The 24,850-nt window shown below is 46.0% G+C and overlaps 1 protein-coding gene across 4 annotated transcripts in view; it reads left to right on the forward strand.

Annotated features, from left to right (window-relative positions):
* rps6ka2 (ribosomal protein S6 kinase, polypeptide 2) overlaps positions 1-24,850 on the forward strand; it is a 665,937-nt gene that overhangs the window by 411,549 nt on the left and 229,538 nt on the right. For all 4 annotated transcript variants that reach the window (XM_068044824.1, XM_068044826.1, XM_068044825.1 and 1 more), the window contains 2 exons: positions 20,087-20,167; positions 22,016-22,095. In XM_068044824.1, coding sequence (XP_067900925.1) covers positions 20,087-20,167; positions 22,016-22,095 — 161 coding nt within the window. The remainder of the gene's footprint in view (positions 1-20,086; positions 20,168-22,015; positions 22,096-24,850) is intronic.

The following is a 24,850-nucleotide window of genomic DNA, read 5'->3' on the forward strand; positions in this document are numbered from 1 at the left end:
GGCATATATTAGCCCATTCAAATGAAGGAAATATATTCCTCACTGCATTTCATTCAATTTGTATCATTTGAATGCTGGACACAAAGACCGCTGGTCAGGCCCCAGACATCCAGCACTCTGAGTTTGGCAGGGGAGAGTGGGTACAGAATCTTCTTCAGCAGCCTGGGCATGGGCCAGAGCATGGCCTAATGCAGGCCCAAGTGAAAGGTGACATTTTTACATTTTTACCATTACATCAACAGCTTGGAGGCTGCCAGTATCCTCCCTCAGAGGCCTTCTGCTGGAATTTCCATGGGATCCCCCAGAAAGTGGACCTGGGAACCTGTCTCCAACATGTAAATGACCCTGAAGCCAGAAATGTGGCTGTGGTCCAGGTGCATCTTTGTGGCAGCTGGAAATATGCAATCGCTTAATTTAAATATTTATATAAATCGATGGAAATGAGGCAAGGCCCAATTTTCTGTTCATGTGGGATGGGATCATGCTTTGCATTCCACTTGCCTACCTGTAATGGTTGTAAAGGAGAGCTCTATGTGTGATGCACTTTTCTGTATAATGTTTTTAATGTTAATTTTTGTAGTAACGTTACATTGCATTTTCCTCATTTGTAAAAGTTTTTATTTTCTTTAATTCTTTTTGCATTTTTCTTTAATTTAGTTTTAGAACTTCTTTTGTATCAGATGTACAGGAAATATTTATGTTGCAATAAAAAGAATTGAACTTCCACTAAATTCCTGGAAAGCCAACTCTAACGGAAGTCTTCGCAAGACTTTACCAGGTTAAAAGAGGTTAAAAAGGAGATGGCATAAAAGGGGACTCTGACCACACAAATTTTGGGAAACTCTGGGGATGACAAAGAATTTAACTGCAAGCTCCAGACACCAAGTCAAATTAAAATGAATGATGGTGGTTGATTTTATCGCATCCTGCATGAAGCATTTCATAGGTTTTTTGAATTCATTCGTGGGATGTGGGCATCGCTGGCTAGGCCAGCATTTACTGCCCATCCCTCATTGCCCTTGAGAAGGTGGTGGTGAGCCGCTTGAACCGCTGCAGTCCTTGGGGTGTAGGTGTAACAACAGTGCTGTTAGGAGGGGAGTTTCAGGATTTTAACCTAGTGATAGTGAATGAACAGCGATGTAGTTCCAAGTCAGGATGGTGTGTGGCTTGGAGGGGAACTTGCAGGTGGTGGTGTTCCCATGCATCTGCTACCCTTGTTCTTCTCGGTGGTAGCGGTCATGGGTTTGGAAGATACTGTCGAAGGAGCCTTGGTGAGTTGCTGCAGTGCATCTTGTATATGGTATTCACTGCTGCCACTATGCATTGGTGGTGGTGAGAGTGAATGTTGAAGGTGGTGAATGGGATGCTGATCAAGCAGGCTGCTTTGTCCTGGATGGTGTCGAGCTTTGTGAGTGTTGATGGTGCACCCATCTAGGCAAGTGGAGAGTATTCCATCACACTCCTGACTTGTGCCTTATGGACAAGGCATTGGGGAGACAGGCTGGCAGTTACTCGCTGCAGAATTCCCAGCCTCTGAACTCACCTTGCAGCCATAGTATTTATGTGGCTTGTTCAGTTAATTTTCTGGTCAATGGTGACCCCCCAGGATGTTGATAGTTGGGGATTCAGTGATGGTAATGCCACTGAATGTCAAGGGGAGATGGTTAAAATCTCTTTTTTTTTTGCGATTCGCATTGCCTGGCACTTGTGTGGCATGATGATTGCTTGCCACTTATCAGCCCAAGCCTGGATATTTTCCAGGTCTTGCTGCATATGGACATGGGCTACTTCAGTATATGAGGAGTCGTGAATGGTGCTGAACATTGTGCAATCATCAGTGAAAATCCCCACTTCTGACCTTATGATGGAGAGAAGGTCTTTGATGAAGCAGCTAAAGATGGTTGGGCCTAGGACACTACCCTGTGGAACTCCTGCAGTGATGTCCTGAGACTGAGATAATTGACCTCCAACAACCACAACCATCTTCCTTCATGCTAGGTATGACTCCAACGAATGGAAAATTTTCCCCCTGATTTCCACTGACTCCAGCTTTGCTAGGGCTCCTTGATGCCATACTTGGTCAAATGCTGCCTTGATGTCAAGGGCAGTCACTCACACCTCACCTATGGAATTCAACTCTTTTGTCCATGTTTGAAGCAAGGCTGTAATGAGGTCAGGAGCTGAGTGGCCCTTGTGGAACCCAAACTAAGTGTCAGTGAACAGGTTATTGCTGAGCAAGTGCTGCTTGATAGCACTGTCGACGACACCTTCCCTCCCTTTGCTGATGATCAGGAGTAGACTGATAGAGCGGTAATTGGCTGTGTTGGATTTGTCCTGCTTTTTGTACATACGTGGGCAATTTTCCACATTGCCGGGTAGATGCCAGTGTTGTAGCCGTACTGAAACAAATTGGGTAGGGGCGCAGCTAGTTCTGGAGCACAGGTCTTCCAGAAATGGTATAAGATAAAAGAAGGCACGCGAAGGAATTCAGAAAGCACCACATTCAGGCTATTAAATAGGGTTAGGCACTGACATATTGCACCATGGACATTTGACAAAATTGACTCAGCCACAGAATTGGAGGCAAATTTTCCTTCCTTTTTGGCCTCCTTGTCTTGAGAGACATTGGGTAGTGCCTAGAGGTGGTCAGTGGTTTGTGGAGCAGCACCTGGAGTGGCTATAAAGGCCAATTCTAGAGTGACAGATTCTTCCACAGGCGCTGCAGATAAAATTGGTTGTCGGGGCTGTTACACAGTTGGCTCTCTCCTTACACTGCTGTCTCTTTTTCTGCCAACTGCTGAGTCTCTTCGACTCGCCTCTCTTCAGCCCCGCCTTTATAGCTGTCCCCCAGCTCTGGCGATCGCTGACAACTGGCTCCCACAACTTGTGGTCAGTGTCGCAAGACTTCATGTCGCGTTTGCAAACATCTTTAAAGCGGAGACATGGACGGCCGGTGGGTCTGATACCAGTGACGAGCTCACTGTACAATAAGTCCTTGGGGATCCTGCCATCTTCCATGTGGCTCACATGGCCAAGCCATCTGAAGCGCCGCTGGCTCAGTAGGGCGTACATGCTGGGGATGTTGGCTGCCTCGAGGATTTATGCATTGGAGATACGGTCCTGCCACCTGATGCCAAGGATTCTCTGGAGACAGCGAAGATGGAATGCGTTGAGACGTCGCTCTTGGCTGACATATGTTGTCCAGGCCTCACTGCCGTAGAGCAAGATATTGAGGACACAGGCTTGAAACACTCGGACTTTTATGTTCCGTGTTAGTGTGCCATTTTGCCACACCCTCTTGGCCATTCTAGACATAGCAGTGACGCCTTTTCCATGCACTTGTTGATTTCTGCATCGAGAGACAGGTTGCTGATGAAGGTTTAGCCCAGGTAGGTGAACTCTTGAACCACTTCCAGAGATTGGTCGCCGATATTGATGGATGGAGCATTTCTGACGTCCTGTCCCATGGTATTCGTTTTCTTGAAACTGATGGTTCGGCCAAATTCATTGCTGGCAGCCGCAATCCTGTCGATGAGTCTCTGCAAACACTCTTCCATGTGGGATGTTAATGAATCATCATCAGCAAAGAGGAGTTCCCTGATGAGGACTTTCCATACTTTGGTCTTCGCTCTAAGATGGGCAAGGTTGAACAACCTGCCATCTGATTTTGTGTGGAGGAAAATTCCTTCTTCTGAAGACTTAAACACATGTGAGAGCAGCAGGGAGAAGATGATCCCAAACAGTGTGGGTGTGAGAACACAGTCCTGTTTCACACCACTCAGGATAGGAAAGGAGTCTGATGAGGCACCGTTATGCTGAATTGTGCCTTTCCTATTGTCATGGAACGAGGTGACGATGCTTGGTAGCTTTGGTGGACATCCGATCTTTGCTGGTAGTCTGAAGAGACCACGTCTGCTGATGAGGTCAAAGGCTTTGGTGAGATCTATGAAGGCAATGTAGAGGGGCATCTGTTGTTCGCGGCATTTCTCCTGTAGCTGGTGAAGGGAGAACAACATATCAATAATGGATCTCTCTGCTCGAAAGCCGCACTGTGCCTCAGGATAGACACGCTCAGCCAGCTTCTGGAGTCTGTTTAAAGCGACTCGAGCGAAGGCTTTCCCCACTGTGCTGAGCAGGGAGATCCCACGGTATTTGTTGCAGTCACCGCGGTCACCCTTGTTCTTATAGAGGGTGATGATATTGGCATCGCACATGTCCTGTGGTGCTGCTCCCTCTTCCCAGCACAGGCAAAGTGGTTCATGGAGTGCTGAGAGTATAGCAGGCTTGGCACACTTGATTATTTCAGGGGTAATGCCGTCCTTTCCAGGGGTATTTCCGCTGGCTAGAGAATCGATGGCGTTACTGAGCTCCGACTTTGTTGGCTGTTCGCCCAGCTCATTCATGACTGGTAGAGACTGGGCTGAATTGAGGGCGGTCTCAGTTACATAATTTTCCCTGGAATACAGTTCTATTCAGCGGTCCATTTGCTTGCTTTGGTCAGTGACCGTTTCCCCTGATTTAGACTTGATTGGGGGGGGGGTGGGGGTGTGGGGGGATCTTCTTGATGGTTCGCCCAAAAACTCTCTTAATGCCGTCATATATTCCTCTGATGTTTCTGATGTCGGAGGCCAACTGAATATGATTGCAAAGGTGTTGCCAGTAGTCGTTTGCACAGAGCCTGGCTGTTCTTTGCGCGGTGCTTCTGGCGGCTTTGTGCTAAGGATGTTAACTCGCTGGGAGCTTTTTTGTAGTTCAGCAGTGCAGTGTGCTTAGCGGCTATGACTGGTTCCATCTCTTCAAAGTGAGATTGAAACCAGTCTGCTTTCTGCTTCTCACGTATGCCAATGGTGGTCATTGCTGAGTCATTGATGGCGTCTCTGATGTGGGCCCACTTGGTCTCTGCAGCCCCTGTAGGAGTGTTTTGAAGGGCTTTTCAAGTGAATTGAGAAACTTTTGTGACAGCTGTGGGTAAGAAATTCTGCTCGTGTTGATGAGCGGGTGGCCATTCTGCTTGGGGTGATGTAACTTCTTTGTTTTGAGTCTAACTTTGCTGCACACCAGGGAGTGGTCGGTGTCGCAGGCCGCACTGTGGAAGCTGCGTGTGATTTGAACACTGTTTATGGAGGCTCGCTTTGTGATGATAAGGTCCAGCTGGTGCCAACGACGTGATCTTGGGTGTCTCCATGAAACCTGGTGACAGTGTTTAGTTTGAAAGAACGAGTTGGTGATGCAGAGTTGTGATAGGTACACAACTCCAGCAGTCTCTGTCCATTCTCATTCATCCTTCCAATGCCATAGCGCCTGAGGCAGGAGGGCTATGAGTCATGGTCGCCCCCAACCCTGGCGTTAAAGTCCGCCAGCAGGAACAAATGTTCAGTATTAGGAATGCTACTAATGATATTATGGAATTCCTTGTAGAACTGGTCTCTAACTTCAGGTGGGGATCAGAGTGTTGGAGCATAGATGCTGAGTAGGCATACTGAACCAGAGGCGATGAGCAGTCGGATGGACAGTATGCATTCCGAGCTAATTATAGGTGGCTCTATCATACTGAGCAAAGAGTTTCTGATGGAAAAACCCACTCCATGCTGTCTTGGTTCCTCTGGATCCCTACTCTCCCGGGGAGGCGTGTCTCCTGAAGTGCTGCAATGTCCACATTGAGTCTACTGAGCTCGTTGTTAATGATGGCGGTCTTCCGAGAGTCGTTGATTTGTGTAAGATATTCCAACAGGCCAGGACACATAGTTCTGACATTCCAGCTTGCAAAACAAAGGGCTGGTACCTTCTTTCCTTTTTCTGTCATGCTGTTTGGTGCGGTATTACAGTCCACTTGTCAGCCAATGACCCTAAGCTCCAAGCACCCATTGAGGCAGGTGGACTGTGATGGGGCAGAACTTTTCTGACCAGGGGCTGCCCGGTTTGAGGCAGGTGGTAGCTGTCCAATGAGATGCGACGACCTTTCCCACCGACAAAGGCAACCCGTGGCGACCAATCTCTATGCCAATTGAGCTGGACTTAAAACCCGTAACTGCAGCCTTCCGTGTTGTTTTGGTCACTATGAGGTGACTATGGAGTGACCTCTCCATGGCACATGCCTGGGCGGAATGTATAGAGGTTGTGAGTTGCCCAAGCGTCAAAACCCCCCTCTCGGCCTTCCTCGTGGGATCCAAACGAGTGCAGAGCAGGACGTTTGGCACCAGTTTGGCTGCAGGCACTGCCAGAAACGTGCCAAATGTGACACATGACTGCCTTCGGGGTTCTGCTCTGGATTTTCTGTTAGGGTTTACTCCCTTAGCCTTAGTGTCTCCCGAGACGCCCACAAGGCAGTGGGGTTGTTAGCTTGTATACCTGAGCAGGGGCCCTATCAAGTAGAGTACACGCTCTATGCTAAAATGCCCTCCACCATCCACAATAGTCGTAGCAAAAGCCCCGAATATCAGTGGCCGCTCAGCCCATCGCATCTGTGCTATCCCTGGACATAATTTAACGCAAATGAGCGCCTAATGAAGAGAATCCGCCTTCACCCAGAGACATTTCCCCAGCAAAGCCGCTTTGTGGGGGCAATTAATCTGTATATAAGTGTATAACCAATCTAATGCCATCAAAACACAGTCTGATTTAAAACACATTTCTCCCTGTAAATAACGTAGCTCAGCATACAAACATCAATGGGGAGCACCACAAATGTATTAGCTAGCTAACAAGCAAACTAATATGCAATGCCAATGCGAATTACATTTGTTGACGGAATAGAACTAGATAGTCCATGTCACGGGGTGTTAGATGGACCTTATCGGATGACCTCTGTGGATTCACACTGTATCAGGAGTGCAAATTCATCCAATAAACCATTAAACTCAAGCAGAGGATTGTTATTGTTGTTATTGAGATGAGGTAATAGAAAAATTAGCATTAGAAAGATGTACCATTTCTGACACTGCTGTTGTCACAAGATAATTTAACCCATATGATCAATATTTGTGCAGCTTCTCTACCTGCTTGTAATATGTGTCTGAATACAGGGCAGCTAAAAAAGGGCAGTGATCTCCAAATCAGAATTTTACAGGATGGAACAGATAGCATTTCAGAAGAGTTATGTAAAACAGAAAAACAGAGTGGGACAGGAAGGGACAGAGAGATTAACTAGCCAAGACTAGTTTACACATCTTGATAGGCTATTAAACTAGGTCCTGGATTCTAAAATACAGAAATAACAGAATCTCTTCTCAGCAAAATGTTATTTGCTCACTAAAGCTCGTGATAAATTTAAATAAACACAATTGCAAATAAAGAGTACCTTTCAGTTCCTTCAATAAAGCCATTCTCTTAAATTCACTTATTTCTATATCTCAGTCTATCACTGTCAATTCTGATTCAACTCTGACAAGATAATTACTCACAAAAAGCTTTTCTGCAAAAGGGTGAGCAGTTATTACTGCATGTATTATTCAATTACAAAATGTTTAGTCACTATCTGTAAGATTGTACTCCAGACTAACCAATTTATGTCCAAGATAAATCTCTTACCTGTTAGCAAAGGTACACTTTAAATTTAATGTAATTATATGATACAGACAACTTTCAAATGACATTAGCCACTCAGGTTATCTGCCCTCAAACTGGATAGAAATGATGCACATTGTAGTTACTGATCTTTGACATACTTGTAAAATTTCTCCTTTAATCCAATTCGCAGTAAAGAAAAATCAGTTAATGACTGTTTCTAACATGGTAATTGAAACTTAATAAATTTTTACTATGTCTTCCCAGACAGTTTTAAAAACTGCAAATGCAGCATGGATTTTGTTAAGGAATCGTATTCAGTCATCATAGATTAAGGTTTATTAAAGTTATCCATTACATTGCATTTACTAACTATTGTATGTAGGTCAGCAGCATCCTGTTTTAGCCAATATAATTCGCTGTACTCTTATACTCACAAGTTCTGACGTCTTGAGATTCTTTGGATTTTCTTGCCTGTTTTCCCCTCAATACAAGTTTTGTGTTGTCCCCTCCCCTCTCTGTGTTGCTCCCTCCCCACTCTCTGTCATTTCCCCCCAGTGCTGTTCCCCTCTTCTCTGTCATTTCCCTTTCTGTGTCATCCCCTCTTCTGTGTTGCTGCCCGTGATGCCTCCTTCTCTGTGTCGTCCCAACTCTCTATGTCCCCTCTCTCTCTCTGTCCCCCTCTCGCTGTCTGTCCCCCCTTTCTCTCTGTCATGCCTTCTCTCTTTCTCTCTGTGACCCCCGACTCTCTGCCCTCTCTGTTCCCCCCTCTCTCTCGGTCTCCCCTCTCTGTGCCCCCTCTCTCTATCCCCTCTCTCTATCCCTGTTTCCTCTCTGTCTCTCTCTGTCCCCCCCTCTTTGTCCCCCCATCCCTCTGTCCCCTCTCTTTCTCTCTGTCCCCCCTCTCTCTCTATCACTCCACCCTTCTCTATCTATCTCTGTCTGTCCCCTCTCTCTCTCTCTCTGTCCCCCCACTCTCTCTCTCTCTCTCCCTGACAGTTGCTAAGCATGGGAACTGACAGCAGAGGAGCTTTGTTGTTGGCCATGCTACGTTCAGGTGAGGATGGGTCACAAAGCTCCCCTCATGTCCTTCTCCTTGTTTGACTGCAACAGAGTTTATTCCTTTTTAAATAGCAGATGTGCTCACCAATTCAGTGAATGTTTAATTCTTTACCTTTGGTGTGATCAAAAAAGAACCAATCGGACAGGTTTACTTGAATTTAAACAAGAAAGAGGTTAGTTTATTGTTCTTAAAATCTAAAACCGATCTAAGTAAAATAATAAAATTGCACTTCAACTTCTACACACAAACACATGCACGCACAACACACACACACATTAGAATCACTCATACACAAATAGATTACAGAGTGCCGAGGAATAGTTTGGTTTGGATTAGAGTCCAGAACAAATAAAAATAATATGCAGTCTGTGTGGTCTGGTAAGTCAGTTAGCTTCTGGCTGAAGTTGTGGTTCCGAAGTCTCTGGCTGGTAGAAGTACTTTGCAGCTGGCCCATCTGGTTCAGGTTTTTATGGAGACAGTGATGCAGGAGGCTTTCTTCCCCGGGGTCTCTATCTATAGCAATGGTAGACTTGGATGTCCTGCAGTCGCAGACAGGTTTCAAACTTGTGATGTTATCTGGAGAGTTGGAGAGAGAGAGAGAGAGTGAGAGAGAGAGTGAGAGAGAGACTCACACAGCCCCACTGGGATCCTGTATGGTTAGCACTCAAAGCTTGTCTGCTGTGTGTAACAAAACTCCAGGTTTGACACAGTCTGATGAGGTTGTCACATGGTTCTCTCATAGCCCTGTATCAATCCCAAACTAATCCCATTGTCACTCTCTCCCCATAGCCCTGTATCATTCCCAAAGAAATCCCAGTGTCACTCTCTCCCCATAGCCCTGTCTCAATCCCCAAACTAATCCCATTGTCACTCTCTCCCCATAGACCTGTATCAATCCTAAACTAATCCCACTGTCACTCTCTCCCCATAGCCCTGTATCAATCCCCAAATTAATCCCACTGTCACTCTCTCCCCATAGTCCTGTATCAATCCCCAAACAAATCCCATTGTCATCCTCTCCCCATAGACCTGTATCAATCCCAAACTAATCCCACTGTCACTTTCTCCCCATAGCCCTGTATCATTGTTGACAGTAGACTGATGGGGGGGGGGGGGGTAATTGGTCGGATTAGATGTGTCCTGCTTTTTGTGGACAGGTCATACCTGAGCAACTTTCCACATTGTCAGGTAGATGCCAGTGTTGTACCTGTATTAGAACCGCTTGGTTAAGGGCGCAGATAGTTCTGGAGCACAAGTCTTCAGTACTAAAGCTGGGATATTGTCAGGGCCCATTGTCTTTGATATATCCAGTGCCTTCAGCTATTTCTTGATACATAGGGTGAATTGAATTGGCTGAGACTGGCATCTGTGATGCTGGGGACCTCAGGAGGAGGTGAAGATGGATCATCCACTTGGCACTTCTGGTTGACGATGGTTGTGAGTGTTTCAGCCTTGTCTCTTGTCTCCAATCTGCTGGGCTCCACCATCATTGAGAGTGGGAATGTTTGTGGAGCCTCCACATCCCATTAGAAGTTACTGTCCACTACCATTCATGACTGGATGTGGCAGAACTGCAGAGCTTTGTTCTGATCCGTTGGTTGTGCGATTGCTTTGCTCTGTCTGTCGCGTGGTACTTCCACTGTTCAGCATGTTTGTGGTCCTATGTTGTTGCTTCACCAGGTTGGCATCTCATTTTGAAGTATGCCTGATGCTGCTCCTGGCATGCCCTCCTGCACTTCTCATTAAACAAGGTTGATACTCTGGCTTGATGGTAATGATAGAGTGAGGGATATGCCAGATAATGAGATTAAAGATTGTGATTGAATATGGTTTTGCTGCTGCTGATGGCCCACAGCACCTCATGGATTCCAAGTTTTGAACTGCTAGATCTGTTTTGAATCTATCCCAGTCAGCACAGCGGAAGTGCCACACAACACAATGGAGGGTATTGTCACGCCAGCTTGCTTTGCTGAATGATAATTTTCTTTAATCCACCGACTGGTGATCTGAATTAATACTTTTTTGAAGAAATTTTCAAAAAGACTTCGCTGGCAGCTTAAGATGGCCACATAATTTGCAGCACTGTATCCTACATTGCAAGGCCTGTGAGGAGGGAGACAAAATGTCTGCTCCTTCCTCAGCAAGAACCAAGACCCAGGAAGGTTAAGGAACTACTTGCTATTATTTCTTTTAGCAAGGAGAAATACTGCTGACTGTTATGTTTGAATCACTGAGTGACTGTCATGTGACAAGCCCCTCCCAAACTGTGTTTTTAAGCTTGTGTTTTCTCTGCAGCAGAGGAGAAACTTCTGAACTCTGGTATGTGCAGACCCCAGTGTGGCGGGGGTGCGGGGTGGGGTGGGGGGGGGAGGGGGGGGTGGGTGCGGGGAGGGGCGTTCCTTTTTCTCTCTCTATTTCAACTTACAAGCTTAAAATCCTGCTTGTTGACTGGCCACCTTTGCATAGTCCGGCTACAATCAGAAACCCTGTTGGAGGAAAACATCCTCAATGCTGTCTCCAAGAGACTTACCGAACCGGTCAGCTACCTCTTCAAACTAAAAGCCTCAGGATCATAAAATTCAGCTAGAAGCCAGCTGAATCACCAAACACCACAGACTGTATACCCCTTTTTCCTATGGACTCTTAACTCAACCAATCTACCTTTCCCCACTCTGTAACCTATTTGTGTGTGTGTAAACCTTTAGTGCATGTGTGTGTGTGACTGAAAGTTGGCACATAGTGTATTCGTTTCATTAGTTCAGTTTAGGTACAATAAAGTGAACCTCTTTCTTTCTTAACTCAAGAAAACCTGTCTGATTGGTTCTTGTTATGATCATCAGTAAGTAATCAAACACCTACTGAATTGGCCAGTACATTCGCTTTAAAAAAAAGAATTAAACCTGTTGTGGTCAAACAAGGAGAGGGAAGAAAGTGAAGCCCTTCGACCCCTCCTCACCTGACCGTAACAGTATACTCAGTGTGAAGATAAGACTTTGTCTCCACAAGGACTGTACGGTGGTTACTTCTACCAATACTGTAATGGACAGATGCATCTGTGACAAGTAGGTTGGTGAGGATGAGGCCAAAAAGCTTGTTCCCCCTTATTGGTTCGCTTACCACTTGTTGCAGGCTCAGTCTGGCAGGTGTGTCCTTCAGGACTTGGCCAGTTCAGTCAGTAGTGGTGCTACTGAGCCACACTTGGTGATGGACATTGACGTCCTCCCACCCAGTGAACATTTTGTGCCCTTGCTACCCTCAGTGCTTCTTCCAAGTGGTGTTCAATATGTTGGACTGGGGCTGAGTGACCATGGCTTGGGAGATGGTGGCGTAATGGTAATGTCACTGAACTTGTAAACCAGAGGCCCAGGCTAATGCCCTGCAGACACGGATTCATATCCCACCACGACAGCTGGTGGAATTTAAATTCAATTAATTAATGAAATTCAATTAATAAATACAAATCTGGAATTGAAAGCTAGTCTCAGTAACTGTGCCATGAAACGATCATTGATTGTCATAAAAATCCTTCTGGTTCACTAATGTCCTTGGGAGAAGGAAATCTGCCATCCTTACTGGGTCTGGCCCACATGTGACTCTACATCCACAGTAACATGGTTGCCTCTTAACTGCCACTCAGTTGTCAAGGGCAATTAGGGACGGGCAATAAATGCTGGCCAGCTATGGCCACATCCCATGAAAGATTAAAAAAAGGAGCACAGGTTCATCAGCTGAGTGAGGGCAGTAGGTGATAATCAGCAGGTACCCATGTTTGACTTGATGCCATGAGATTTCATGGGGTCTGGAGTCAATGGTGAGGACTCCCAGGGCATTCCTTCCTGACCGTATACCACTGTGCCGGATTCTCTGGTGGGTCTGCCTTGCCAGTGGGACAGTGCATTCACAAAGATGGTGATGGAGGAGTCTGGAACATTGGCTGTGAGGTATGATTTGGTGAGTGTGACTATGTCAAGCTTGACTAGTCTGTGGCACAGCTCTCCCAATTATGATTCAAGTCCCCAGATGTTAGTGAAGCCAACTTTGCAGAGTCGTCTGGACAGGGTGTGCCTTTGTTATTTCTAGTGCCTTGGTCAATACTGGGTGGTCCGTCCAGTTTTGTTGGGAAGAATAGAAAAGCAGAATATTATTTAAATGGAGAAAGACTGCAGAATGCTGCAGCAGAGAGGGGATTTGGGTGTACTAATCCATGAATCTCAAAATGCTAGCATACAGGTACAGCAAGTAATTAGGAAGGCAAATGGAATATTGGCCTTAACTGCAAGGGGTATGGAGTATAAAAGTAGGGAAGTCTTGCTACAACTGTACAGGATGTTGGTGAGACCGCACCTAGAGTACTGGGTACAGTTTTGGTCACCTTATTTATAGAGGGATATACTTGCATTGGAGGCAGATCAGAGAAGGTTCACTAGGTTGATTCCTGGGATGGAGGGGCCTGATCCTTTTGGTGGTGGTGATGCTCCGTGGTGGCTTCCCCCTGCCACTGGGCGACAGGAACACAATTTAAACTTGCAAATAAATAAAATTATTAAATTTAAATAGACTTACCTGCGGTTTTGATGGCCCGTCGCAATCTTTGGCACGACGACTGGCACTCCCACACCTCCCGATTCCTGTCTGGAGAAACGCGGTGCCACACTCTTGGGGAGGTGGGAGGAGGTACGTTTGTCAGTACGTGGGGTCGGGGGTTGCGGGTCAAATATATGTAATGGGTGTTGGGGATGGTGGGAAGGGTTAAACCTTAAACTTTATGTAGTTTGTGGGAACAAAAACAAGAAATGCTGGATTCACTCAGCAGGTCTGGCAGCATCTGTAGTTTGTGGGGGTTGGAGGTCACATGTAAAAGGTAAGTGTTTTGCGGGGTGGGGGTTGATAAGGACAAATAGTGATTGTAATTTTTATTGACGGGGTGGGAAAGGGGCGTTCGAAATTTATTTATTTAATTTTGGGGTGTAGGACTTTAAAAATTTAAATTGGGTGGCAGGCTGGTTGCCCTTTAAAAAGCGCACCAGCGCTTGCGCAGAGGCAGCTGATACCATTGCCGGGGACGGACAGCCCGCCCCCTCCACAAGATTGGGGGGGGTCGGACTACCCCGGCTATTTAAATGAGCTGCCACGCTGAGATTGCAGCGGCTCTTGGGCGTGCGGTATGTGCAGGCAGACCACCAATTTTTGAACTCTTAACATCCAGCCCACAGAGAAGGAACAGGGAGAGGGACACAGAGAGAGGGGGTAGAGAGACACAGAGAGAAGGGGGAGAGAGACACAAAGAGACAGAGGGGAGAGAGAGAGACAGAGAAAGAGGGGGAGAGACAGAGAGAAGGGGAAAGAGGAACACAGAGAGAGTGCAGGGAGAGAAAGACACAGAGGGAGGAGGCGAGAGATGTGGGGGGGGCTCGGGGAGAGACAAAGAGAGAGGGAGGGGGAGACAGACATGGAGTGAGGGGGAGGGAAAGAGAAGGGGAGGGTGATAACCGAAGTGAGGGGAGAGAGAGATGGGAGAGAAAGAGATCAAGATCATTCCTGACAGAATACTCTGCATCACTAGCTACCTCAAGTGTGGGGGAAGAGATTGAATACTAATGCAATCAAAAACAATGCCAGGTATGTCACTAAGTCAGTGTTCAACTTAGTGATGAGAAAGTAAGTCAATTAATTAGTCTTCTCATTTTAAGCCTCTTCAGAAAAAGTTGTTGTTTTGATTAATAGTAAGATAAATCTTTAAAGCCTTTATCTTTCCGAAATTTACTGACCGGCTCCCGGTATCAATGCTGTATTACTATACTTTGCATAATTGATACAAGAAGCTCACATAATCAAGACAGTAATGTTCAATCAGGTTGTTCCTTGAATCATATAATTTTGTTAGGTTGGGCCTGTGCAATTGTCATTTGAAATATTTATGATCTTGTTATTCCCGTCTCTTTCCGTTACTATGCCCAACAAAGTTTGCTGTTTTGGTTAGTTTCTTTCACTACTGTCCTTAGGTATTGTTATTTTAGTTCAACCATAGAGAGCTGTCATAACTTCACATGACAGGCAGAAAGGGTAAGATACAATTTGTTATTTGTAGTGTGTTTGCAAGATGTCAGTTTCATTCAATGCGGTATGTAAAAGTAATTCTGCACAATTAAGACTTGTTTAGAATTAGCTCTGTGGTACAGTCAACTGTTAGCTCATTTATTTTTGGTAATTATCGTCAAATTCTTAGCAATAAAAGCTGTGACATACTGCTTGGTTATAGAACATAATTATCTCCTCTGCTTCGAAATGTTCAGCCTAGAATTTTGCTAATGACAGCTATAAGGAGCAATGTGACTTCCACCAGCAATGTCTTGCTCTTCTCAAAGTTGCAATAATAATGTGTAAAATAAGGGAATAGTGTTATGAATGCTGGACTTTGTAGTATGATTGTTTTAAAAACTGTGATCTTTAAAGCAGTATGAAAAGGATTCAGCGGAGACATGTGACCTCGCACCGAGTCTGCCCAGAGACAAGCCAGGGGTTTTGGTTACCATGAACACTTGACCTTCACATTTCTCTTTATCAAACTTATCAGTGGGGTAACTACTGTACTGAAGTTAGGAACAGACTTACAGTAGAACCCACACATTCCTGGGAATCGTAGTATTTCCTTTCTTGTTTTAGGGATTGGAAAGTCTATTGTCACCTGAACCTTAGTTTCCAGTCTCTCCCCTGTCTCTCTGTCCCTCTCATCACACTCTGACTTTCTCTGTCTCCCTCTTCCCCCTCCCATTCTCTGGGCTGAATTTTACCAGCCTCTCGATGTCATGGCCAGGGGTCCAGAAAATACCTCTGGGAGAGGGCCACTATGGGCCTCGACACTGTAAAGGCCCTGCTCCATTTTACCAGCGGTGACGAGGCCTTGTGATGGCCCCCCTGCCGCTCAGCGACAGAACCTTAATTTAAATAGTCAAATAAATGTTAATGAATGAATAGTCACTTACTTCATCCCGACAGCCTTCCCACACCGATATTCCAGCCAGATGCCGGAATTCCTGCTCCTTTGGATCTCTATTTGGAGATCCGAGGCATAACACTGGTGGGGAGGGGGAGGATTGAAGTTTTCAGGGCGGCCGGGGGGAGTGGGCAAAACTGTTCTTATTGGTTGCGGGGATGGTGGGAAGGGGTTGATGGTCAAAGTTTATGAAGCTCGGGGTGCAAGTTCAGGATTGCAAAAATGCTTTTTTTGGGGGTGAGAGGGCATGTTACACATTGATTACTCATTGAGGGTGGGGGTGGGAAAGGAGATTCAAAGTGCAAACAAAAGTTTAATTTTATTTTTTGGATAGTGGAACCTTTAAAAATTTAAATCTCACTGAAGGGCTTGAGGCCCTTTAAAAATGGCGCTGGCGCCTGTGCGGTGGCGCTTGGCGCCATTGCCAGGGACAGAGCACCCGTCCCCTCTACGGCATTGGGGGCAGTTGTTCCGCCCCCCCCATGTTAATGGTCCGCTGCGCAGTGGCTCCGCGGCACACATCTCGCGCATGCGCCACACCGTTCTTGAATGGTGAGCTTGAAAAATCTAGCCCTTCGTGTCTCTCTCCCCCTTCCTCTCTGTCTCTCTCTCCCTGCACTCTCATTTGTTCTCATTTATCTTTCAGAAGACAGACCGATAAACATTGTAATGAGATACAGCCAACTGTAAATCAATAAGATGGTTCATTTTATTCATATTATATGGAAGAAGAGAATAAATGTTCAGTAAAATTTAATCCTATCATGCAAACTAAGCCACTGCTACAGGCTAATCTTCAATTTTACAGGTTCATATTCATTAAATTGACTGGCTCTAAACTTACAAGGAGGAATATTTCTGTCTATGACTATTTTCAGTCCAAATTTCTGCAAACTGTCCTGTAATGTCCTTGGGACTTGAATGAGTTTTAACTGAGCTTAGTATAAGGTATGAGGCAAAGAGTGAGATAAAAACTGCAGCAACTGAACACAAAGGCTTCTCCTTTTATTCTGTCTTTGGGTTGAATTTTATGCTCCCCCATAAAACAGGATGATGGCAGGGGGAGTGGTATAAAATGGAGCGGGAGGCTCCGGGAGCCCTTCCCGACTCGCTCCCGCCTCTGCTGCCACTTTACGCAGGGTGGCGGTGGCAAAAAATGGCCCGCCCGCCCCAGGTCAGTCAAGGCCCTTAAGTGGCCACTTAATGAGCAATTAAGGGCCTCCGCCCGCCTCCACGGGGATTTTACCTGTGGCTAGTCGAGCAGCCGAGGCCTGAGAAAAGCTGCCTGACAAAAGCAGGCAGCTCTCTGATGGCTCGGAGTGGGGGAGGTGGGGGACGCTCTCATGATCGGCCACCCTATGCCCGACGAAGAGCCGCCTCCGCTGCCCCAACCACCCCCAACACTCCCCCCGTTGCCCTAATCGACAACCCTTGCCGGGACCTGCCGATCACCCCCGGCGAGACAACCAAAATTTACCTTTGTTCCGGGCACCCCGACATCTTCTTCAAGCTGGGCTGTAGTCCCAGCAATGGCCACTGCTCCCAGTTCTGCTGCTGGGACAGTTAGCTACTGGCCCACTGATTGGCTGACAGGTCTATTAGGTGGGAATTCCTACCTCAAGAGGGTGAAAGTCCCTTCTCACATCTATTAAAGCCCAGCAACGCGCAAAATACGGGTCGGATCCCCAGGCGAGGCGGAAGCGGATTCACCACCTACTTTTCAGTCAGTGGCTGGCTCCTGTCCGCCCAGGGTTAAATCCCGGCCATAGTTTCATTTTCTCTTTGCTAGCTTGTGTGTTCAAGGGCAGCCTCCAGTGTACATGATGCACAATGCAGTTGGAATTTTAAACACATGTTCCTTTTCAGCTGGACAGGAAGTGAAAAACTTGATCTCTGACCTTCCACAGCTTTCTGTCAAGAATTGGCTAGATAAGCGCACAACCAAACCGACTGTTGCCCTCTTGGATACCGATCCCTTGGCAGCTACCTCCTATTGAAATGATGTGACCCTGCACAGTGGCGCAGTGGTTAGCACCGCAGCCTCACAGCTCCAGGGACCCGGGTTCGATTCCGGGTACTGCCTGTGTGGAGTTTGCAAGTTCTCCCTGTGTCTGCGTGGGTTTTCTCCGGGTGCTCCGGTTTCCTCCCACAAGCCAAAAGACTTGCAGGTTGATAGGTAAATTGGCCATTATAAATTGTCACTAGTATAGGTAGGTGGTAGGGAAATATAGAGACAGGTGGGGATGTTTGGTAGGAATATGGGATTAGTGTAGGGTTAGTATAAATGGGTGGTTGATGGTCGGCACAGACTCGGTGGGCCGAAGGGCCTGTTTCAGTGCTGTATCTCTAATCTAATCTAATCTTTCAATATTACATGTGTGAATGTGACTAGAATGCATTAGCAAACCCCATTGTCCCAAATTGCTACGGTATGTAAGAAACACAGTTTTGTGTTCCACTTCCCAGCTATTTGGCTGAATACACTTTCACCCATAGTTTGTGTGTTGTGTGGCTTTAACACCCTTCCCATGCCCCCTTTTTTTTTAGTTGTGCACACCTTGTTTACTTAAGTAGAGTATTGCATTCAGTTCTGATCACCATACCTTTGGAAGGATTGTGAGGGTCCTTAATAGCATGCAGAGGATATTTACCAGACTGGTTCCATGGATGAGGGATTTTAGGTACGAGGTTAGGTTGGAGAAGCTGGAGTTGTTCTCCTTGGAGCAAAGGAGATTGAGGGGAGATTTGATAGAAGTTTATAAGATTATAACAGGTTTAGGAAAGATAGACAAAGGAAAGTTGTTCCCATTAGCTGATGGTACAAGGACTAGGGCTAGGGGACACAGATTTAAGGTTTTAGGCAAGAGAGACAGGGGGATTTGGGGAAGAACTTTTTTATGCAGTAGGTGTTAATGACCTGGAACTCACTGCCTTTGAGGATGGTGGAAACAAAGATGACCAATGATTTCAAAAGGAAATTAGAATGCTACTTGAGGGAAATAAACTTGCAGGACTACGGGGATAGAATGGACGAATGGGATTGATTGGATTTCTCTACAGAGAGCCAGCATAGACTCGATGGGCTGAGTAGCCTCCTTCTGTGCTCTAGTAACTCAATGACTCTAAGTCCGTGGGATCTTTAAATCTTTTTGCGCCAATGCGCACACGCAGTAACTTAAAAGGTTCAACTTGTGCTTGGCCTGTGTGAGAACTTTTGGGTTGCAGCCTAGCAGCTTAAAGGAATCATTGCAATCTGTGTACTGAGTTCAAGTTAAGAGTAACATCTTGGTATAAATTAACCCAAAATTCCTCCTATGCCATTTAGCCAAAAATCTTTGAAATATGAAATATTGTGCTTTTCTGTGTTGCCAGGCAACACTTATACTTTGCTGCGAGGAATGATTTAGAAATTGTCACAGAGCCTCTTTGGGTAGATCTGCAAGATAGAAAGAAGAAAATTTTAATGGTCGGAATATGTTGCAAACCACCATAAAATAAACAGAGACTGCTGTGGGAGGTATTAAAGATAGTGCAGAGGTGTCAACTGTAGTGGAAAATTTAGTCTTTCTGACTGAAACTGGAAGTATAGTGGGGAAAACATATATGCATGAGAGGATTTACTGAAGTACTTCAAGAATCTTTGCTTAAACAACGGTTGAGGGAACTCATAAGAAGCAAGGCAATATTGGATTTTCTCCTAACTAATAGAAATAAGCCAGTAAGGAAACATCTGGTCACTAAGAATTTCACAGGTATGGAAAATTTAGATCCAGGGATGTTCTTTAGAGTGCAAGATTCAAAGAATAAAAGGGAAAGTTAAGGGGGTTGAAATTGGTCTATGCTAGCAGCGTGAAATAGGCCTATAATGAATCAGCAGCCAATTCTTCACTGCACCAGGTTTTATTTTCCATTGACTTGGAAGATATTGCCAAGATTTCTAATTTCAAACCAAAGTAAAAGTGATAATGAGACTAGGAAACAAGTCTCCAAAAAAAGTTTGAATTATCGTTCTCTGAACTTCAATGGAAAGAGGATTAGGTGCAATGAAAAATTGACTGTTGATTCGCTACAAGCCCATTTTGCATTGCTAGCGGAGACAATTTCACCCCGAGGTGTCAAAAACAAACAGTAAATGTAAGGAACATTTTTAAGTAAAAGGGTGATAGAACTGTAGAACAAATTAAAACCACTGGTACATATTACAAAATCAAATTTTAAAAGGACTGGATGAACTCCTGCTGGTGAATTTAACTCAGAGCTATTAATTCTTGAGTCACATTAAGGAACCTAATGGGAATCTTGGAAGGGTTGTCTAGATAGACCCCAATGATCTTCTCCTGTCTGAAACTTACTATGTCATTATACATTACGTTTCTAGGAAATAAGACCCAACTTCTTTTTTATTGGGTTTGCTTAAGGGACATTTGATGAGTTCAACCAGAATTCATTGTAATGTACACTACAGACAGAATACAAAGTTAAAACAGATATTTCTCTGTTAATTCAGTTCTTCTTTGCCTCCTCAGTGCGTGATCGAGTCAGATCAAAAATGGAGCGTGACATTTTGGCTGAAGTCAACCACCCTTTCATAGTAAAATTGCACTATGGTGAGTTTTGTGCTTTCCATTCAGTCCTGTCATTCTCATTGGTTACTATCATTACCATCACCATCACTAACATAATCAAGATGAACAAATAGGGTTTTAAAATAATTAATAAAAATAGAAAGTGCTGGAAATACTCAGCAGGTCTGTTGCCATCTGTGGAGAGAGAAACAAAATTAATGGCCGTAATTTTACATTGGGCGGGAAGCCCCGCCCACTGGCCGAAAAGTCAGGGGCGAGCCCGCCTCTGCCAGGCCTGGGGAGCCATGCCAGGATTTTTCACTCCCCAGGCCCTTAATTGGTCTCGAGCTGGACTTCCACCTCCATAAGGAAGGAAGTCCCACCTAATGCAGCTACTGGCCAATCAGCGACTCCGCAGCTCTCAGTCCCAGCAGCACCACCGGGAGCAGCGGCCACTGCTGGGACTATACCCAGCCATCAGAAGATAGAGGAAGGACGGCCCCGGAACAGAGGTTAAGTTTTTGTGGCCTCACCGGGGACAATCGGCTGGGCCTCGGCGAGGCTAGGGGGGCGTCAGTTAGGGGTGGGGGAGAGGAGTGTTGTGTAGTGGGGTCAGTTGGGGCATTGGGGGCGGCTCTCTTTGGGGCACAGGATGCCCGATCAGGAGGGCACCCCGCCAGCCCACAAGAAGGCCATCAGGTTTTACCTGGCGGTGTTCTTGGGGCCTTTGCCATCCGCCCGCCACGGATAAAATATCCACGGTGCGGGAGGAGACCCTTAAGTAGCAGTTAACTGGCCACTTAAGGGCCTTGATTGGCCTGGGGTGCGCAGGCCATATCCTGCTGCCGCCGTCCCGCGTAAAATTGCAGCGGGGGCGGGAAGACGTCGGGAATGGCCTCCCCACTCAATTTTACGCCTCCCCCCCTCCACCAGCCATAAAATTCTGGCCAATGTTTCAGGTCTGTGACCTTTTATTCAGAACTGGCAAAAGCTAGAAATGTAATAGGCTTAGAGCAAGTTACTTGCTCTAAGGGGGGAGGGGGGAAGAAAAACAAAAGGGAAGGTACTTGATAGGGCCGAGATTAATGGCAGAGATGTCACAGGTTAAAAGGCAAAGAGAGTGCTAATAGTTGCAGTAAAAGATAAAGCATTAGTCCAGAGCGAGTGTTAACGACTCACATTTCAGCAAGCCACAGCATGAACATTTTTCAAGCTGAAGGGTGCTGGAAATGTCGAACTAATGGTGCAAGCTGCAAGCTGCCTGCTCCGGCAAAAACTGGCCCAATATTTCAGGTCCCAAGCCCTGTGCAGCTGGAATTGTATTATCAGCCTCCTTACGTACAATGCCCGGCACACTACAAAACATTGGACCCAGAATAATTACTTTCTGGTTGTTCAACAAACTAAATTATGAAGCAATCCTTATTACTGACCTCTCAGTTCAGAATGTTGATGGATCTGCTGTAAATTGCAACCATTTTCTGTTTGTATTTTATCATCGTGAGTATCATACATGCTTATTTCATTGTTCTTCTGCTTTCCTCCTCAATCAATATCTAGGCCATTGAAATATTCCCTGATTAATATTGTAATCCTTTTACAGCTTCCTTGTTGTGCAGAAATATTTTCTTCTCTATCCAAACTTCCCATCCAGCTGGAGCTCTTCCTCATCTTTGCAACTGACCATAAAACATTCCTACATCTTTTTTCATATTTGTTCCATATTTAATCACTTTCCCATTTTTCTCCCTGCTTTTTCCCGTTTCTCCCTGGATTTACTTCTGACCTTAAGATCACCTTTTCTTAATGTTGTTTCCATGTTTTAAATGTTTATGAATCAAATAATTAAATCAAATAAGACACTTTCATTTCTTTTTGTCTCATCTGCAGCATTCCAGACTGAAGGAAAATTGTATCTGATTTTAGATTTTCTAAGAGGCGGTGATCTTTTTACAAGACTATCCAAAGAGGTATGTTGACAAAATTATATTGGCCTCCATTACAAGAGAAATGTCTCATCTATACCAAGATCCAATTGTATACTCCAGGCCCGGAATAATGAATATCCATGGATGGTTTAGCAGAGTTACCCAATTCACACTAGTGAGTGATTCTACTAAATACGCAGTTTCATTTAGAGATATGTTGGTTAATTGCTTTTGAAAATGTTGAGATTTATTATTGTATTAAGAAAGGTTGAAAGCTGAGAGTTTTCTGTGATGTCTATTGCAATAAAGGAAATGTTGCATTTTACAGTTTTATTGCAATTTTACCACATCCTTTGTCTCAAAACAGTTCACATACAACTAATTTTCTTAAAGTGTTTCACATTTGTTATGTAGGCAATCAGTCAAATCTGACAAAAAGCAAGTGTTAGAGGCACAAAAATAAAGAGCCATTTGAAGCCACATATGTTTGACTTCTAACAATTAATTTGGTTGATATTACTCATTAATATGTATTTGGTGGTTTTGGTTGGGAGAGAGTCATGGTCGTGAAGGTATTAGAGAACTCGCTATTCCTCTTCCAATAGGGATGTGAGGGTCTGAATTTTACCAGCCCCTCGACACCGTGAGTCACGGCGTGGGGGCCTGTAAAATTCAGCAGGGAGAGGCCCGCCTCGAGCCCAATGTCGAGAAGGGCCCGCCGCATATTATCATCAGCGGGGCCTTCATTTAGATATTCAAATGAACAATAATGAGATTTAAATTAACTTACCTGCAGGTGGCGGTTGTCCCACGCTGACTTTACAGCTGCCAAACACAGCTCGCGTGCCTTCGGAACGTCATACGGAGTTCCGAGGCGAGATCCTGGTCAGGAGGGGGGAGGAATAAAATTTTCAGGGTGGGGAGGGGGAGGGGCGGGGATGAGCAGCAAAAACGAACACGACTGAGTGAGGGGTTGGTGGGAAGGGGTTGAAGGCTAAAGGAAAGAAAGTTCGGGGGTGGAAAGTTTGTGATGGAAACTTTAATGTTTTTGTGGGGGGTAGAACAAATAATACACTGATTATTCATTGAGGGGGTGGAAGAGGAGATTTGAAGTGTGCATAACATTTTATTGCAATCTGTTTAAAAACCTGCCACTTAAAACATTGAAATGCAAGTGAAGGGCTTGAAGACCTTTAAAAATGGCGCCTGCGCGGTGGCGCCGGACGCTGTTGCCGGGGTCACAGAGGCCGCCCCCGCTATGTCATCGGGGGTGGCCACTCCACTCCCTCTATTTAAATAAGCCCCCACATGTAATATCACGGGGACTCTTCAGCGGCACTTCCATGTCGGAAGGCCGCCGAATTCAAAGCACGCTGCCGCAGAGCGCTAATAAACTTCAGCCCGAGATCTTTTATGTCTACCTGAACTATTGGAATGGGGAGATGGGTTCCCAGTTTAACATCTTATCTGAAAGATACATTTTATTATGAGCATTGCAAAGGAATTCAGGATCAGATCAATCAACACAATGAATTCAAACTAGCTGAAAAATATTAAACTAAAGAAAGGAAAATATAGTTTTAATGTCCTAATGCAGCATTGAGGGGCCGACCTTATGGGCCCTAGGAGACCGGTGGGAGGCAGGGGGTCCATAAAATACAACGGCAGGAGGTGGGTGAAGTACCTTCCCATCAGCATGCGATTTTGTCAGGGGCAGCAAAGGCTGTCAACAACCTTCGGACCAGAGGCCAATTGAGGCCTTAAGTGGCTAATTAATAGCCACCTAAAGGCCTCTTTCCATCACCGGTGGTATTTTGCCAATGGCAGGGGAGGGTCTCCGCCATGTGGGGATGTCGCCCAGTAAAACAAAGTAGCCGGGGGAGTGGGGGGGCCTTCTCTGTGGGCAATCTGTGGCCCACAGAGGGCCCCTGGCTAAAAACCCCAAACCTCCTCCTGCTCTCAACCCCAACCCTGCCCCCCCATCCCTTGCTGGAATGGCCTGGCGACCCCCCCACACCTACCTGGGGTCCAGGGCTCCAGCATTGGTCCTGGACCTGGGCCTCTTGTAGCACTGGCAGTGGCCATTGCTCCCAGTGGCACTGCCAATACTACTGAGCCACTGGCCCTCTTATTGTCCGGCAGCACTTGGAGGTGGAATCACCATTCTTAAAGGATGCCAGGCAGTTAATTGTACGAGCACTGTCAAATAGAGCCGGGGGGTTCTCCAAAGGACCAAGGAAGGGTTCCCCTCGTCTTTTGGGCCCAGTGTCGGGACCCCTGCCAGCTCCATAAAATCCAGCCCTGGGTTACTGTTTTTTCATCTCTGGAACCATGGGGGGAATTGTATGCTCGCAGCTAGAGTCTCGACGCCGGGGGAAATTGACGCCAAGAATCCCATGCCCCCTCTTCCACAGAAGGCCCACCAAATTTTGTGCCAATCAGGCACTTAACTGGACAGTGGCGGGCCTTCCATAGGATTTAGGACCCTGTCACCAGTAGTCCCAGCCTTGCAAAGCTGCCAGCCAATCAGAGGCTGCAGCTGCAGCGCCACTGCAGAAACAGTGGCTGCTGCTGTAGCTGCAACAACCAGACACTGAGGAGCGGTGCTGGAATGAGACTTAAGGTAAGTCAGGGTGGGAGGGGTCTCGCAGGGTGGGGATCGCGGGGGGAGTGGGGGGTGTCGGTGGTAAGGGCAGGAGAGTGGCCTCAGTGGGCTCCCCACTTCCCAATGCCGGTTCCCTCGTTCAGGCACTAAGTGCCGGGAAGCAGCCCACACGGTTTTTCATTCTGTACTTCC

The sequence above is a fragment of the Heterodontus francisci genome, chromosome 13 (assembly GCF_036365525.1).
Source record: "Heterodontus francisci isolate sHetFra1 chromosome 13, sHetFra1.hap1, whole genome shotgun sequence".
In the NCBI taxonomy this organism is placed as follows: Eukaryota; Metazoa; Chordata; class Chondrichthyes; order Heterodontiformes; family Heterodontidae; genus Heterodontus; species Heterodontus francisci.